The sequence below is a fragment of the Salvelinus namaycush genome, unplaced genomic scaffold (genome assembly GCF_016432855.1).
Source record: "Salvelinus namaycush isolate Seneca unplaced genomic scaffold, SaNama_1.0 Scaffold7, whole genome shotgun sequence".
NCBI classification, from domain to species: domain Eukaryota; kingdom Metazoa; phylum Chordata; class Actinopteri; order Salmoniformes; family Salmonidae; genus Salvelinus; species Salvelinus namaycush.
In genome coordinates, this window is record NW_024061419.1 from 226,614 (window position 1) to 240,944 (window position 14,331).

Consider the following 14,331-nt stretch of genomic DNA (forward strand, 5'->3'; position numbering starts at 1 on the left):
GATGCCTATTCGGCAGCGTGTTAGCTCGGTGAATTGAACATGCTACTTTGTATGCGGCGTTTGTTGGCATCCTTGTACTTTACGAAGATTTTGGAACAGATTCCTGTTGGGACGTTCCACAAATTAGACCCCATTAGTTCAACAACTGCATCGTTTGTGCCCCTGTTTTTAAGACAGTACTCACTGGTGGTAATCGGAACTTCCGTCTCCTCCTCTTTTATTGAGATAGCCTCCTCTTCCTCTTTTACTCCAAAAGGTTCTTCCTCTTCTTTCACTACATTCTCTTCTTTCAATGTTATGGAATCTTCCTCCTTTTTGATTCTGAAAGCTTCTACCTCCTCCTCTTCCACTCTGACAACCTCTTTCCCATCTTCCTCTTTCACTGTAATATTATCCTCTTCTTCTTTCAATGTGATAGCCTCCTCTTCCTCCTTTTTCATTCTACAAGCTTCTTTCTCTAATTTCACAAGAGCTTCTTTCTCCGTCTAGTTTAGTGAGCTCATGCTCCGGTCGATTAGCCTAGTGCATTATCAATTTACCACATTGCTAATTTAACAAGCAAATTACGTTTAAATGAACTAGTAGAAACGTAAACATAGTTGTGTTCTAAACACTAAGAGTAATATACAACATTAGTCTAAAGAGCTTCAATATTTCAGTTTTATGTTCGCTAGCAAACCACAACGTTGGTTGAATCTGTAGCCTTTTGTCTGTTGAAGAACCCCCGTCCACTAGATTATACGTCACGCAAGAAGCATCACATCGTCATCTGCTGACTGGAATGGGAAACGCAGATTGGAAGAAAAATCTCCATTACTATTCTGGCAAGCAATGTCATGAGAACATTTAAAAACAACCAGATGTTATGTTTTCTCTTCCTTCTTACAGCCAATACTTTCCTCCAGGGCTGACCTGCCCATTAGGTAGGATTAGGTGACAGATTGATGAGGGTGGAATATTCCGAGCTAAATTGACCAACAACACATAACACCTCACATAATGCTGCCCAAAAACAATGAAAACTTCTCTCACCCAGTGGCATATGGACTATTTAGGTGAGTGGTGGTGTTGCCACATGAAGCAGTGCCCACTTTGCAAAAGGAAACATGGACAGATAGGACTCTACCTGTGTAGAGCACATGCCACTTTACCCTTTCAGTCACTAAATTGCCCTTTTGGCTGGTGGTATAATCTGTATTATAATTATAAGCTGTATTAATTTTTCTCATAGATATTCTGAACCTACTGCCTGCAAGTCGTCGTTAAATTAGCCTCAGTGATTTGTATTTTCCTTCAACTTTCTGATAGGGAAACAGCCAGGAAATGCCCCTGTCTGAGTGAATTTGTCTACCACTATGTGTAGCTGTTAGCGATGATGCTAATGACAACCATCTTCTGGTTGATAGAAAAGCTTTCCCAAAAACCTTGTCAATTAAATGTTAACTACAAAGTAGTCTATGCCTACCTGGCAGAATGATATCATGATTATTTGCATCAATCCAGTTGTGATTTGTTCAGCAGACTCTGCAATCACATGTGTGCTACAGAGACACCACTAACCAAGCAAGGCTCTTGCTGGTGCCACTTGAATTAAACGGTATCTACACCCCGAAATACAATTTTTTGATTTTCCTCAGACTTCAAAAGTGGTCTCCTGATGTGGTTTAAGTATTGTTGTGGACTTAGAACATCCAATCTTGTTGTTTTTCTACTAAAAGTGTGATTTTGAGAGCCATAAACAGAAAAACCGGGACAAATCAGAAACTTGGAAAAACTAAATGGAGAAAATAGAATTAGGTTAAAACATTTTTTTTAAAGAATTAGGTAAAACAGATTTGATAAGGCCCAAAATAATCTCATTACTTTATTATTTATGGATTGTGTAGAGTAACAGCTGTGTCCTGAAGTGACCTTTAACCTCCCTGCTCCTCGATACTTCTTCCACTGGATCAAAGCTTCAGCCAAGTAGGATACATGATAGTGGCAACACATGGAGTAGGGTTGATATAGTCATGGTAGGATACATGATAGTGGCAACACATGGAGTAGGGTTTGATATAGTCATGGTAGGATACATGATAGTGTCAACAAATAGAGTTGGGTTGATATAGTCATGGTAGGATACATGATAGTGGCAACACATGGAGTAGGGTTGATATAGTCATGGTAGGATACATGATAGAGGCAACACATGGAGTAGGGTTTGATATAGTCATGGTAGGATACATGATAGTGACAACACATGGAGTTCGGTTTGATATAGTCATGGTAGGATACATGATAGTGTCAACAAATAGAGTTGGGTTGATATAGTCATGGTAGGATACATGATAGTGGCAACACATGGAGTAGGGTTGATATAGTCATGGTAGGATACATGATAGAGGCAACAGATGGAGTTGGGTTGGATATCGTCATGGTAGGATACATGATAGTGGCAACACATGGAGTAGGGTTTGATATAGTCATGGTAGGATACATGATAGTGACAACACATGGAGTTGGGTTTGATATAGTCATGGTAGGATACATGATAGTGGCAACAAATAGAGTTGGGTTGATATAGTCATGGTAGGATACATGATAGTGGCAACACATGGAGTAGGGTTGGATATAGTAATGGTAGGATACATGATAGTGGCAACACATGGAGTAGGGTTGATATAGTCATGGTAGGATACATGATAGTGGCAACACATGGAGTTGGGTTGGATATAGTCATGATAGGATACATGATAGTGGCAACACATGGAGTAGGGTTGATATAGTCATGGTAGGATACATGATAGTGGCAACACATGGAGTAGGGTTGATATTGTCATGGTAGGATACATGATAGTGGCAACACATGGAGTTGGTTTGGATATAGTCATGGTAGGATACATGATAGTGGCAACACATGGAGTAGGGTTGATATTGTCATGGTAGGATACATGATAGTGGCAACACATGGAGTTGGGTTGGATATAGTCATGGTAGGATACATGATAGTGGCAACACATGGAGTTGGGTTGGATATAGTCATGGTAGGATACATGATAGTGGCAACACATGGAGTAGGGTTGATATAGTCATGGTAGGATACATGATAGTGGCAACAAATACAGTTGGGTTGATATTGTCATGGTAGGATTCATGATAGTGGCAACACATGGAGTTGGTTTGGATATAGTCATGGTAGGATGCATGATAGTGGCAACACATGGAGTAGGATTGATATTGTCATGGTAGGATACATGATAGTGGCAACACATGGAGTTGGGTTGGATATAGTCATGATAGGATACATGATAGTGGCAACACATGGAGTAGGGTTGATATAGTCATGGTAGGATACATGATAGTGGCAACACATGGAGTAGGGTTGATATTGTCATGGTAGGATACATGATAGTGGCAACACATGGAGTTGGTTTGGATATAGTCATGGTAGGATACATGATAGTGGCAACACATGGAGTAGGGTTGATATTGTCATGGTAGGATACATGATAGTGGCAACACATGGAGTTGGGTTGGATATAGTCATGGTAGGATACATGATAGTGGCAACACATGGAGTTGGGTTGGATATAGTCATGATAGGATACATGATAGTGGCAACACATGGAGTTGGGTTGGATATAGTCATGGTAGGATACATGATAGTGGCAACACATGGAGTTGGGTTGGATATAGTCATGGTAGGATACATGATAGTGGTAACACATGGAGTAGGGTTGCATATAGTCATGGTAGGATACATTGAGTGGCAAGATGTTCTTTACCATTCGGCCATCAGATTTGCCACCAATGCTCCTTATAGGACACCTCACTGCACTCTATAACTGGTCATCTCTGTATACCCGCTGCAAGACCCACTGGTTGATGCTTATTTATAAAACCCTCTAAGACCACCCTCCCCTCTTTCTGAGATACCTACTGCAGCCCTAATCCTCCACATACAACAGCCGTTCTGCCAGTCACATTCTGTTAAAGGTCACCAAAGCACACACATCCCTGAGTAGCTCCTCTTTTCAGTTCGCTGCAGCTAGCGACTGGAACGAGCTGCAACAAACACTCAAACTGGACAGTTTTATCTCCATCTCTGTATTCATAGACTCAGTCAATCATGGGCACTCTTACTGACAGTTGTGGCTGCTTCGCGTGATGTATTGCTGTCTCTACCTTCTTGCCTTTGTGCTCTTGTCTGTGCCCAATAATGTTTGTACCATGTTTTGTTGCTACCATGTTGTGTTGCTACCATGTTGTTGTCATGTGGTGTTGCTACGTGTAATAATAACATCTATTTAAAGGTCTTTAGTAAAAAAACATCAGTGACAATTTATATTACATAATACACTTTAATAATTGTGATATGTATGTTTAAATGTCTGGAAGTTTTTGAATAAAAGAAAATGTTTGAAAGAAAATGTAATTTACCTTCAATGAATTAAATCTCTCTCTCTGTCTCTCCCCTTGGCTGGGAATGTTAAGGGTCAAGAAGTTGTGAATCTAGGGGGGGCTCTTGCACACAGGGGAACTATATGTACACAAAATAACTAACAACCTGGACCCCCAGGTGTCTTTCAAAACATATGTTTTACACAGACCTAAACAGATCATTTTTACTATTTTAAAAATAGTTATAGGATGGATGTCCGGGGGATGTCTCAGTCTTTGAAAGGGTCATTGTAATATTTAAGATGTCCCCTTTACTGAAGACCTAAACAGATACATTTTACCCCCCATAAAAGAGTGTCAGTGGGATGTCTCAGTCAACCCCCCCCAAAAATCCCCAGAGGCCTCACCCCATCCTCTTTGAAAGGGTCATTGTACTCTTTAACTATGCTTCCTTTACTGACGACCTAAACAGATCACTTTTACCCTTTAAAAAATAGTTGTCAGCTGTCCAGATTTAATGGTCAAGAGGTTGTGAACCTAGAGGGGCACTTGCACACATGTTGTGTTGAGGTAAACGTTTTCTGTTTATGAAGGAATAAATGATTGACAGGATATAGACCACAAAACAACAAAAAAATATAACTGTATTCTTAACGATGTGCCCTTTACTAATGACTTAAACAGATCATTTTACTCCATGAATAACCTTTTACTGCAGGGGGCTAAATCAGGGGCCTTCAATGCTGCAGAAATGTTTTACCCTTACTCAGATCTGTGCCTCAACACAATCCTGTCTAGAAGCTCTACGGACAATTCCTTCCACCTCACAGCTTGGTTTTTGCTCTGACATGCACTGTCAACTGTTGGACCTTATACAGTCAGGTATGTGCCTTTCCAAATCATGTCCAATCAATTGAATTTACCACAGGTGGACTCCAATCAAGTTGTAGAAACATCTCAAAGATGATCAATGGAAACAGGATGCACCTGAGCTCAAATTTGAGTCACATGGCAAAGGGTCTGAATACTTATGTAAATGTAATATTTGTTTTTAATAAATGTGAAAAAAATTCAAAAAAGCCTGTTTTCGCTTTGTCATTATGGGGTATTATGATGTCATTATGGGGTATTATGTGTAGATTGCTGAAGAAATTGTTTTATTTAGTCCATTTTAGAATAAGGCTGTAACATAACATGTGGAAAAAGTCAAAGGGGTCTGAACACTTTCCAAAGGCACTGTAAGTGATTGAGACAGCATAGTTGCTATATTCTAATTCAAATAATTGACCAATAAGAGAACACATGACCTATATAGAATTAAAACAACATTATTCTTAATGAGAAATATAATCTAATAAACAAATGTTTGCAAAACCAAAGACATCAAAACTGACGCCAACATTGTATTTAGCTTGGCTTCCATTTGGCCAGGAAGGTCATTCAGAATAACAATAGACAATAGTTATTGTTGCTAGTTCAGCGATGAAGACAGTGAAGGTTCATGAATGTTGGATCCACCCATTTTTTTCCCATTTTCACCTTTATTGACATACAGGCAGTAGGATTTGGGTAGCACAGGACCTGAAGCAAGGATATGCATATTCTTGATACCATTTGAAAGGAAAGACTTTGAAGTTGATGGAAATGTGAAAGGAATGCTGGAGATACATAACACATTAGATCTGGTCAAAGATAATACAAAGAAAAAAACTACTTTTTTTGTACCATCATCTTTTAAATGCAAGAGAAAGGCCATCATGTATTATTCCAGCCCAGGTGCAATTTAGATGTTGGCCACTAGATGGCAGCAGTGTGTGTGTGTGTAAAGTTTTAGACTGATAACTTCAGGAATGAGCGAGCTACATGGCATTTAGCATGAAGTCACCCAGGTGTCCCACACAAGTTGCCCAAATGTACCCAAGTGGCCGAATTGGTAAAATGATACATTTTCAAGCAAATAACTATATACAAGATACAAAAATGCTATGCTAACACACCACCCCCCCCCCCCAAAAAAAACCAAAGGGGAGAAAATTATGAAAAAAATTATAATTAATTACAGACTTTAGAATGCCAGTATTTGGAAGACCCTCAGTCCTCTACACAATATCGTGCTGCTGATGCCAAGGCCCATAGCAGTCTCTTTCTGGTGTAAAGCAGAGGGTAACAGAACAAGTGGTGCAGGTGACAGGGCCTTTCCTGTGACACAGAACACAACGACGCCTCCCTACTGTGCCCTTTTTGCCCCGAGGCACATTCATGCCTGCAGAAAGGAATCTGGGCATGTGAACACTACAGGTGGCAGGAGTAGAAGGGACAGAATGTGATGCAGTGGACTTGCTGTAGCCAGCAAGCTCCTGGATGAGCAGCTCTCTGAAGGCTAGCTGTGTCATGGGGGTCTGTCCACAGCTCTTAGCCATTTCCTCATGAAGGACGAATGCATTCACCACAGCAATGTCGATGAAGTGATAGAACAATGTCCTGTACCATTTCATTGTCTTGTGGAGAACATTGTTGTAGCCTATCAGAGCGTCTGACAGGTCCACACCTCCCATGCTCTTGTTGTAATCCTTCACAGCAGCAGGAATGGGGACATTTTTTGTGGTCCATGCCCCATTAGCGTTCTTCACACGCCTGCCGACGTGATTGCCACTGTATGATTTGTGAATACTGGAGCACATGACCACCTCTCTGGTATCCATCCACTTCACAAAGAGCAGGTCATCTTTACGAATCCATCGCATGGTACCCCTATCAGCCCGCTTAGGCATGTCGTTTACTTTTGTTTTGGGAAAACCCACTCTGTTGGTACGAATGGTGCCACAAGCCCACACATCCAGCTTCCCCAGGTCTGTGAAAAGGGTAGGGCTTGTGTAAAAGCTGTCCACAAACAGTTTGTAGCCCGTCCCCAGCAGTTGAAAATCCAACAACTCCATAACGGAATCATAACCGAGTCCCTTACCGGTCGCAACACTGCTTTCCTGCTCATAAACAAACAAATTCCAAGTGTAGGCACACACAGAATCGGCCAGAACAAAGAGTTTGTACCCACACAGCGTGTTATACATATGTTGCTTGAAGCCAATTCTATCCTTTGAGGCTTCCATCCTCTCATCTATGGACACGTTCTGGTTGGGCTGAAAATGGGCCTTGCAAGCTTCAACCATGCTGGGGTAGAGAGGTTTGATTTTGCAGAGCCTATCAAAGCTTGCTGTGCCTCTCTTCTTGTCATTGTCTTCGTCAACTTGTGGGTCACTGATATGAAGCGCCCGTGAGATAGTCAGAAACCTTTTACAAGACATGACAGTGGTGGGGAAAGGCAGTAGGTAGAGAGGTGATGTTTTCCAGTAGTTCTCCAGGGTTTTCAACTTCACCAGCCCCATGTAGATGACCAGTGAGATGTAACAGTACAGGTCTTGGACGGAAACGGGCTTCCATGCCTCTTTCTTGCCTCCTTGTTTCTTAGCCCCATACTTGTTGGTGTTAGACACCAGCAAATCAAGAACTGACAAGGAGAAAAACATCTGGAAAAGATGAAGTGGGCTGTACTTTGCAGTCATGTCCAGCTGAGGTCCTGGCTGCCTTTTCGGTCTAAATGTTGGTGGAAGTGGCTCCACGTCATCCTCTAGCACAGTGTGCCAACGGTCCTCTGCCTCGGTGGTAGTTGCCGCTGGTTCACTGGCCCTCCTCCGCTTCTGGGCTGACCCCTTCACACCTCTAGATGGCCGGGCGGGGGAAGGTGTGGAGCCGGAGACAGCAGGGGTCCGGCTGGATGAACCAGCTTCAGTGTCTGAATTAGTGGGGGATGGACACCTTGACATTGTGGGTTCCCATTGTTCATCCGAGTCCCTGGCACTGTGTAAGAAAAAACAATCAGTAAGAATACTTCTACAGATGAGCCCTGTATCGACACGTAAAATAAACAGATGTCTATTATATAGAGTAGAGGGAACATAATCACGACGGTGAAGTGTGTGTTTATCAATGGTGAATAAGGCTGGTCAGGGGAGAACGGCTCATAGTGGTGGCAGGGGTGGGGTGAGTGGAATGGTATCAAGCAACATGGTCTGTTTGGTGCTGTTCCATTCTACTCCATTCCGGCCATTGTTGTGGGCCGCCCTCCCCTCACCAGCCTCCTGTTATTTATATAACAATGGAATGGAGTGAATGGAACAGCAAACACAATCACCTCACCACAGTGACCTTGTTCCCTCTACTCCACACAGTCACCTCACCACAGTCACCTCACCACAGTCACCTCACCACAGTGACCGTGTTCCCTCTACTCCACACAGTCACCTCACCACAGTGACCGTGTTCCCTCTACTCCACACAGTCACCTCACCACAGTCACCTCACCACAGTGACCGTGTTCCCTCTACTCCACACAGTCAATATAGCATGGTAACTGTGGTGAGGTGACTGTGTGGAGTAGAGGGAACACGGTCACTGTGGTGAGGTGACTGTGTGGAGTAGAGGGAACACGGTCACTGTGGTGAGGTGACTGTGTGGAGTAGAGGGAACACGGTCACTGTGGTGAGGGGATTGTGTTTGCTGTTCCATTCACTCCATTCCATTGTTATATAAATAGCCATTGGAGGCTGGTGAGGGGAGGGCGGCCCACAACAATGTCCGGAATGTAGTATTTAATTACTGATTATATTTTTTATATATATTGCAAATAAAATAAATCTCTAATGGATAATATTTGATATTATTAATTTCAGACAACGGCATTATCATGAGAAGAACTTACCAGTCCAAAACGATGTCCTCGCCGTGTAAAAACATATCTTCCGTCTGGGAGTCAAAGCTAAGTTCGCTCAATGACTCGTCTTCGTCCTGTAGTAATTCTGTGTCACTTTCCCGATCTCCTGGTTGTGTCCCATCGTGTCTTTTCAGGCTTCCTAACTTGGTAAAACTCGTTCCAATCTGGGAGCAGAGGTGTCGTCTTGCTAGTTTGGATGTATCTGGTTCCTCTGAGTTTGGTTTTCCTCCTGCCAAAGACAGTGTTTATTTAAAGAGAGAACAGAATTAAATCTCCACATGATAAAACTGCCGTGATATGAGGTTTAAACCAAAATCAGATCCCTAAATAACCTGAGGCCAGTTTTCAAACATTTAATCATTTAAAACAATCTTGGTGATTTTAAAACAAATGTTGTAGAGCTTCCTGGTAATACGTTTACTTACTTATTAATTATGTTTTAGAAGTCAGAATACAAACAAGACAGTTCTAGAACACACGTGACACAGACGTCGATGGATTCTTATCCAGCAGGTGGTTCTAAATATATATAGCCTTCATTGTTGTAAGATATACCATTTAACTTTTTCCATTCGCACAAAGGCTTATTTCATAGCCCTTTGCCAAGATAATCCATCCACCTGACAGGTGTGGCATGTCAAGAATCTGATTAAACATTACACAGGTGCACCTTGTGCTGGGGACAATAAAAGGCCACTAAAATGTGCAGTTTTATACACAACACAATGCCACAGATGTCTCAAAGGAGTGTGCAATTGCTATGCAGGAATATCCACTGGAGCTGTTACCAGAAATTTAAATCTTTATATCTCTACTATAAGCCACCTACAATGTCGTTTTTGAGAATTTGGCAGTACATCCAACTGGCCTCACAACCGCTGACCACGTATAACCACGCCAGTCCAGGGCCTCCACATTGTCTTAGACCAGCCACTCGGACAGCTTCATTGGCTGGGCCTGGCTCCCCAGTGGGTGGATGGCTGGGCCCCTGCCTAGTAATGTGAAGTCCATAGATTAGGGCCTAATTAATTTATTTACATTGACTGATTTCCTTAAATGAACTGTAAATCATTGAAATTGTTGCAGGATGCTCTCGATGGTGCAGCTGTAGAACATTTTGAGGATCTGGGGACCCATGCCATATCTTTTCAGTCTCCTGAGGGGGAATAGGTTTTGTCATGCCCTCTTCACGACTGTCTTGGTGTGCTTGGACCATGTTAGTTTGTTGGTGATGTGGACGCCAAGGAACTTGAAGCTCTCAACCTGCTGCACTACAGCCCCGTCGATGAGAATGGGGGCACACGCTGTCCTTTTCCTGTAGTCCACAATCATCTCCTTTGTTTTGATCACGTTGAGGGAGAGGTTGTTGTCCTGGCAACACACGACCAGGTCTCTGACCTCCTCCCTATAGGCTGTCTCGTCGGTGATCAGGCCTACCACTGTTGTGTCATCGGCAAACTTAATGATGGTGTTGGAGTCATGCCTGGCCGTGCAGTCATGAGTGAACAGTGAGTACAGGAGGGGACTGAGTACGCACCCCTGAGGGGAACCCACGTAGAGGAACAGCGAAGCGGAGGTGTTGTTTCCTACCTTAACCAACCGGGGGCGGCCCGTCAGGAAGTCCAAATTCCAGTTGCACAGGGCGAGGTTCAGACCCAGGGCCTTGAGCTTAATGAGGAGTTGAGGGTACCATGGTGGTAACTGCTGAGCTGTAGTCAAAAGAACAGCATTCTTACATAGGTATTCCTCTTGTCCAGATGGGATCAGATTTGACAAAGGGAGGAAAGCCCTGTAGGTAACAAGGAAGTTGGAGTCGCAGTGGTCGAGTGTTTTAGCAGCGCGATGAATACAATCAAATGTATGTTATCACAATCACACCCTGAGTAGTTTATCATCAAGCACTGCCCTTCTTCCCAGAGATATTTATTCCTCAGATCGCAGCACAAAATACATTCTTCACAGTTCAAGTAACAGACACATCTCTCAACATCAACTGTTCAGAGGAGACATCGTAAATCAGGCCTTCATGGTCGAATTGCTGCAATTAAACCACTACTTAAGGACACCAATAAGAACAACAGACTTGCTTGGGGAAAGAAACACGAGCAGTGGACATTAGACCGGCGGAAATTTGTCCTTTGGTCTGATGAGTCCAAATTTCAGATTTTAGGTTCTAACCGCCGTGTCTTTGTGAGATACAGAGTGAACGGATGATCTCTGCATGTGTGAATCCCACCGTGAGGCATGGAGGAGGTGGTGTGATGGTGTGTGGGTGCTTTGCTGGTGACACTGTCAGTGATTTATTTAGAAATCAAGACACACTTAACCAGCATGGCTACCGCAGCATTCTGCAGTGATACGCCATCCCATCTGGTTTGCACTTAGTGGGACTATTGTTTGTTTTTCAACAGGACAATGACCCAACGCAACTCCAGGCTGTGTAAGGGCTATTTGACCAAAAAGGAGAGTGATGGAGTGCTGCATCAGACAACATGGTCTGGAGACCAGCACTCCATCACCCGTCCTCAACCCAATTGAGATGGTTTGAGATGAGTTGGACCGCAGAGTGAAGGAAAAGCAGCCAACAAGTGCTCATCATATGTGGGACCTCCTTCAAGACTGTTAGAAAAGCATTCCAGATGAAGCTGGTTGAGAGAATGCCAACACTGTGCAAAGCTGTATTTGTATTAGTCAGGGACAGCCCTACCGGGAACAGATACCAGTGAACAGATCTATTTTATTTGTTACAACTAAACTACAGCACTTACTTTGTTGAGTCAAATCTGATCCTTTCTTCTCTTCTCCTCCTCTCACAGTTCCACCCAGCCCCATTGTTTTCCTGCAGTCCACCAGCAGCACAGACAACCTCTTCATACCCAGCAGTAAGGTGCTACCGGGAGAGGCACGACACGGGGACTCCAGGAGGGAGGAAGGGCTAGCGTTGTCCTGGTAATCATAAAGAGGGGAAACAGACACATATCATTATGGATGCTGATGTAACAGTATAACTTTACGCCGTCCCCTCGCCCCGGGCGCGAACCAGGGACCCTCTGCACACATCAACAACAGTCACCCACGAAGCGTCGTTACCCATCGCTCCACAAAAGCCGCGGCCCTTGCAGAGCAAGGGGAACCACTATTTCTAGGTTTCAGAGCAAGTGACGTAACTGATTGAAACGCTATTAGCGCGTACCCGCTAACTAGATAGCCATTTCACATCCGTTACACTGCTGCCACTGTTGTCATAAAATGCTTTACAGAAACCCAGCCCAGACCCCAATAGAGCAAGCTGTATGTTAGACCAGACCAAGCTGTACCATCTGGTGGTCTGATCTGGAGAGACTCTTCTCTTCCTCGTCAGCATCAGGATGTTGTTGAGGCTCCCCAGAGGATCCACGATAGTCATGTCTCTCTCCTGTGTGAATGAGAACATCAAACAAATGGTAAACTTATGATATTCTACTACAATCACAGAGTCTTACAAGAGGCAGGAATATGTCTAAAAAGGACCTAAAATGGCCACATTAATCATGATCCCCCCCCCCCTACTGTGTTATCAACTTGTTTATTGTTTACTCCATGTGTAACTCTGTTGTTGACTGTTCACACTGCTATGCTTTATCTTGGCCAGGTCGCAGTTGTAAATGAGAACTTGTTCTTAACTGGCCTACCTGATTAAATAAAGGTAAAATAAATAAATAAAAACTGAAATATTGTTTGTGTTGTGAATGTAAACGGATCGTTCAATGAAATGGGTGACTTTAAAATGTTATGTAGAAATTATGCTCCAATATTATATTTTAAAAGCCTGTTATATTAGATTTAGTGCACTTTAATATAGACCACGTGGAGAATTCAATTCATCTAATTGAAAAGTCCCACAAATATATATGTACCAATGGCAGATTGGTACAGTAATGAACAACATATTCAAGTGTTTAACTTCAGTATAATGCCCCTTTAAAACCCCACATTAGTTCAACAACTGCATAGTTTGTGCCCCTGTTTTTAAGACAGTACTCACTGGTGGTAATCGGATCTTCAGTCTCCTCCTCCTTTTTCACTCCCAAAACGTCTTTCTTCTCCTCTTTAATTGAGATAGCCTCCTCTTCCTCTTGCACTCCAAAATGTTCTTCCTCTTTTTTCACTACAGTATCTTCTTTCAATGGTATGGGATCTTTCTCCATTTTCATTCTGAAAGTTTCTTTCTCTAATTTCACCAGAGCTTCTTTCTCCGTCTTGCTAAGTGAGCTCATGTTCCGGGCGAATAGCCTAATGCTGTATCAACTTAAAACATTCGCTAATTTCACAAGCAAATTACGTTGAAATGAGCTAGTAGATAGGTAAACAGAAGTATGTTCAAAACACTAAGAGTAATATACAAATGATTGGTCTAAAACGCTTCAATGCATCGGTTTTATGTTTGCTAGCACAACACCACGTTGGTTGAATCAGTAGCCTTCTGTCGCTGTTGAAGAGGCCTCATGTCCTGTCCACTAGATTATACGTCACGCAAGAAGCATCACCTGAAAAACTCACTTCGCCATCTATTGACTGGAGTGGGTAACGCAGATTGAAAAAACCATCTTCTGGTTGATGGAAAAACTTTCCCAAAAACATTGTCAATTAAACGTTAACTACAAAGTAGTCTATGCCTACCTGGCAGAATGATATCATGACTATTTGCATAAATCCTGTTGTGATTTGTTCAGCAAACTCTGCAATCACATGTGTGCTACAGAGACACCACCAACCAAGCAAGGCTCTTGCTGGTGCCACATGAATGAGGTATCTACACCCCAAAATACAATTTTCAGATTTTCCTCAGACTTCAAAAGTGGTCTCCTGATGAGGTTTAAGTATTGTTGTGGACTTAGAACATCCAATCTTGTTGTTTTTCTACTAAAAGTGTGATTTTGAGAGAGAGAAAAGCAGGGACAAATTGGAAACCAAGGAAAAACTTGCTCTACGGACAATTCCTTCGACCTCATGGCTTGGTTTTTGCTCTGACATGCACTGTCAACTGTGGGACCTTATATAGACAGGTGTGTGCCTATCCAAATCATGTCCATTCAATTGAATTTACCACAGGTGGACTCCAATCTAGATGTAGAAACAGCTCAAGGATGATCAATGGAAACAGGATGCACCTGAGCTCAATGTCGAGTCTCATATAGCAA

The 14,331-nt window shown here is 42.8% G+C and overlaps 1 protein-coding gene across 1 annotated transcript; it reads right to left on the reverse strand.

Annotated features, from left to right (window-relative positions):
• Positions 1–6,396: 6,396 nt before the first annotated feature.
• Positions 6,397–13,577, reverse strand: LOC120042503 (piggyBac transposable element-derived protein 4-like). Its single transcript, XM_038987335.1, has 3 exons — positions 13,176–13,577; positions 9,140–9,380; positions 6,397–8,238 (listed from the first exon to the last, which is right to left on the reverse strand). Exons 1-3 carry the CDS (start codon positions 13,405–13,407, stop codon positions 6,483–6,485), a joined length of 2,229 nt encoding a protein of 742 aa, XP_038843263.1. The 5' UTR covers positions 13,408–13,577; the 3' UTR covers positions 6,397–6,482.
• Between the last annotated feature and the right edge of the window lie 754 nt (positions 13,578–14,331).

Excerpts from the sequence above, each read along its gene's own strand:
- LOC120042503 (XM_038987335.1), bottom strand. The coding sequence starts at position 13,407 with ATGAGCTCACTTAGCAAGACGGAGAAAGAAGCTCTGGTGAAATTAGAG. Across the intron at positions 9,381-13,175 it reads TGAAGATCCGATTACCACCA|GAGGAAAACCAAACTCAGAG; the intron begins GTGAGTACTGTC and ends TGTCTTTGGCAG. Across the intron at positions 8,239-9,139 it reads GAGGACATCGTTTTGGACTG|TGCCAGGGACTCGGATGAAC; the intron begins GTAAGTTCTTCT and ends TTTCTTACACAG.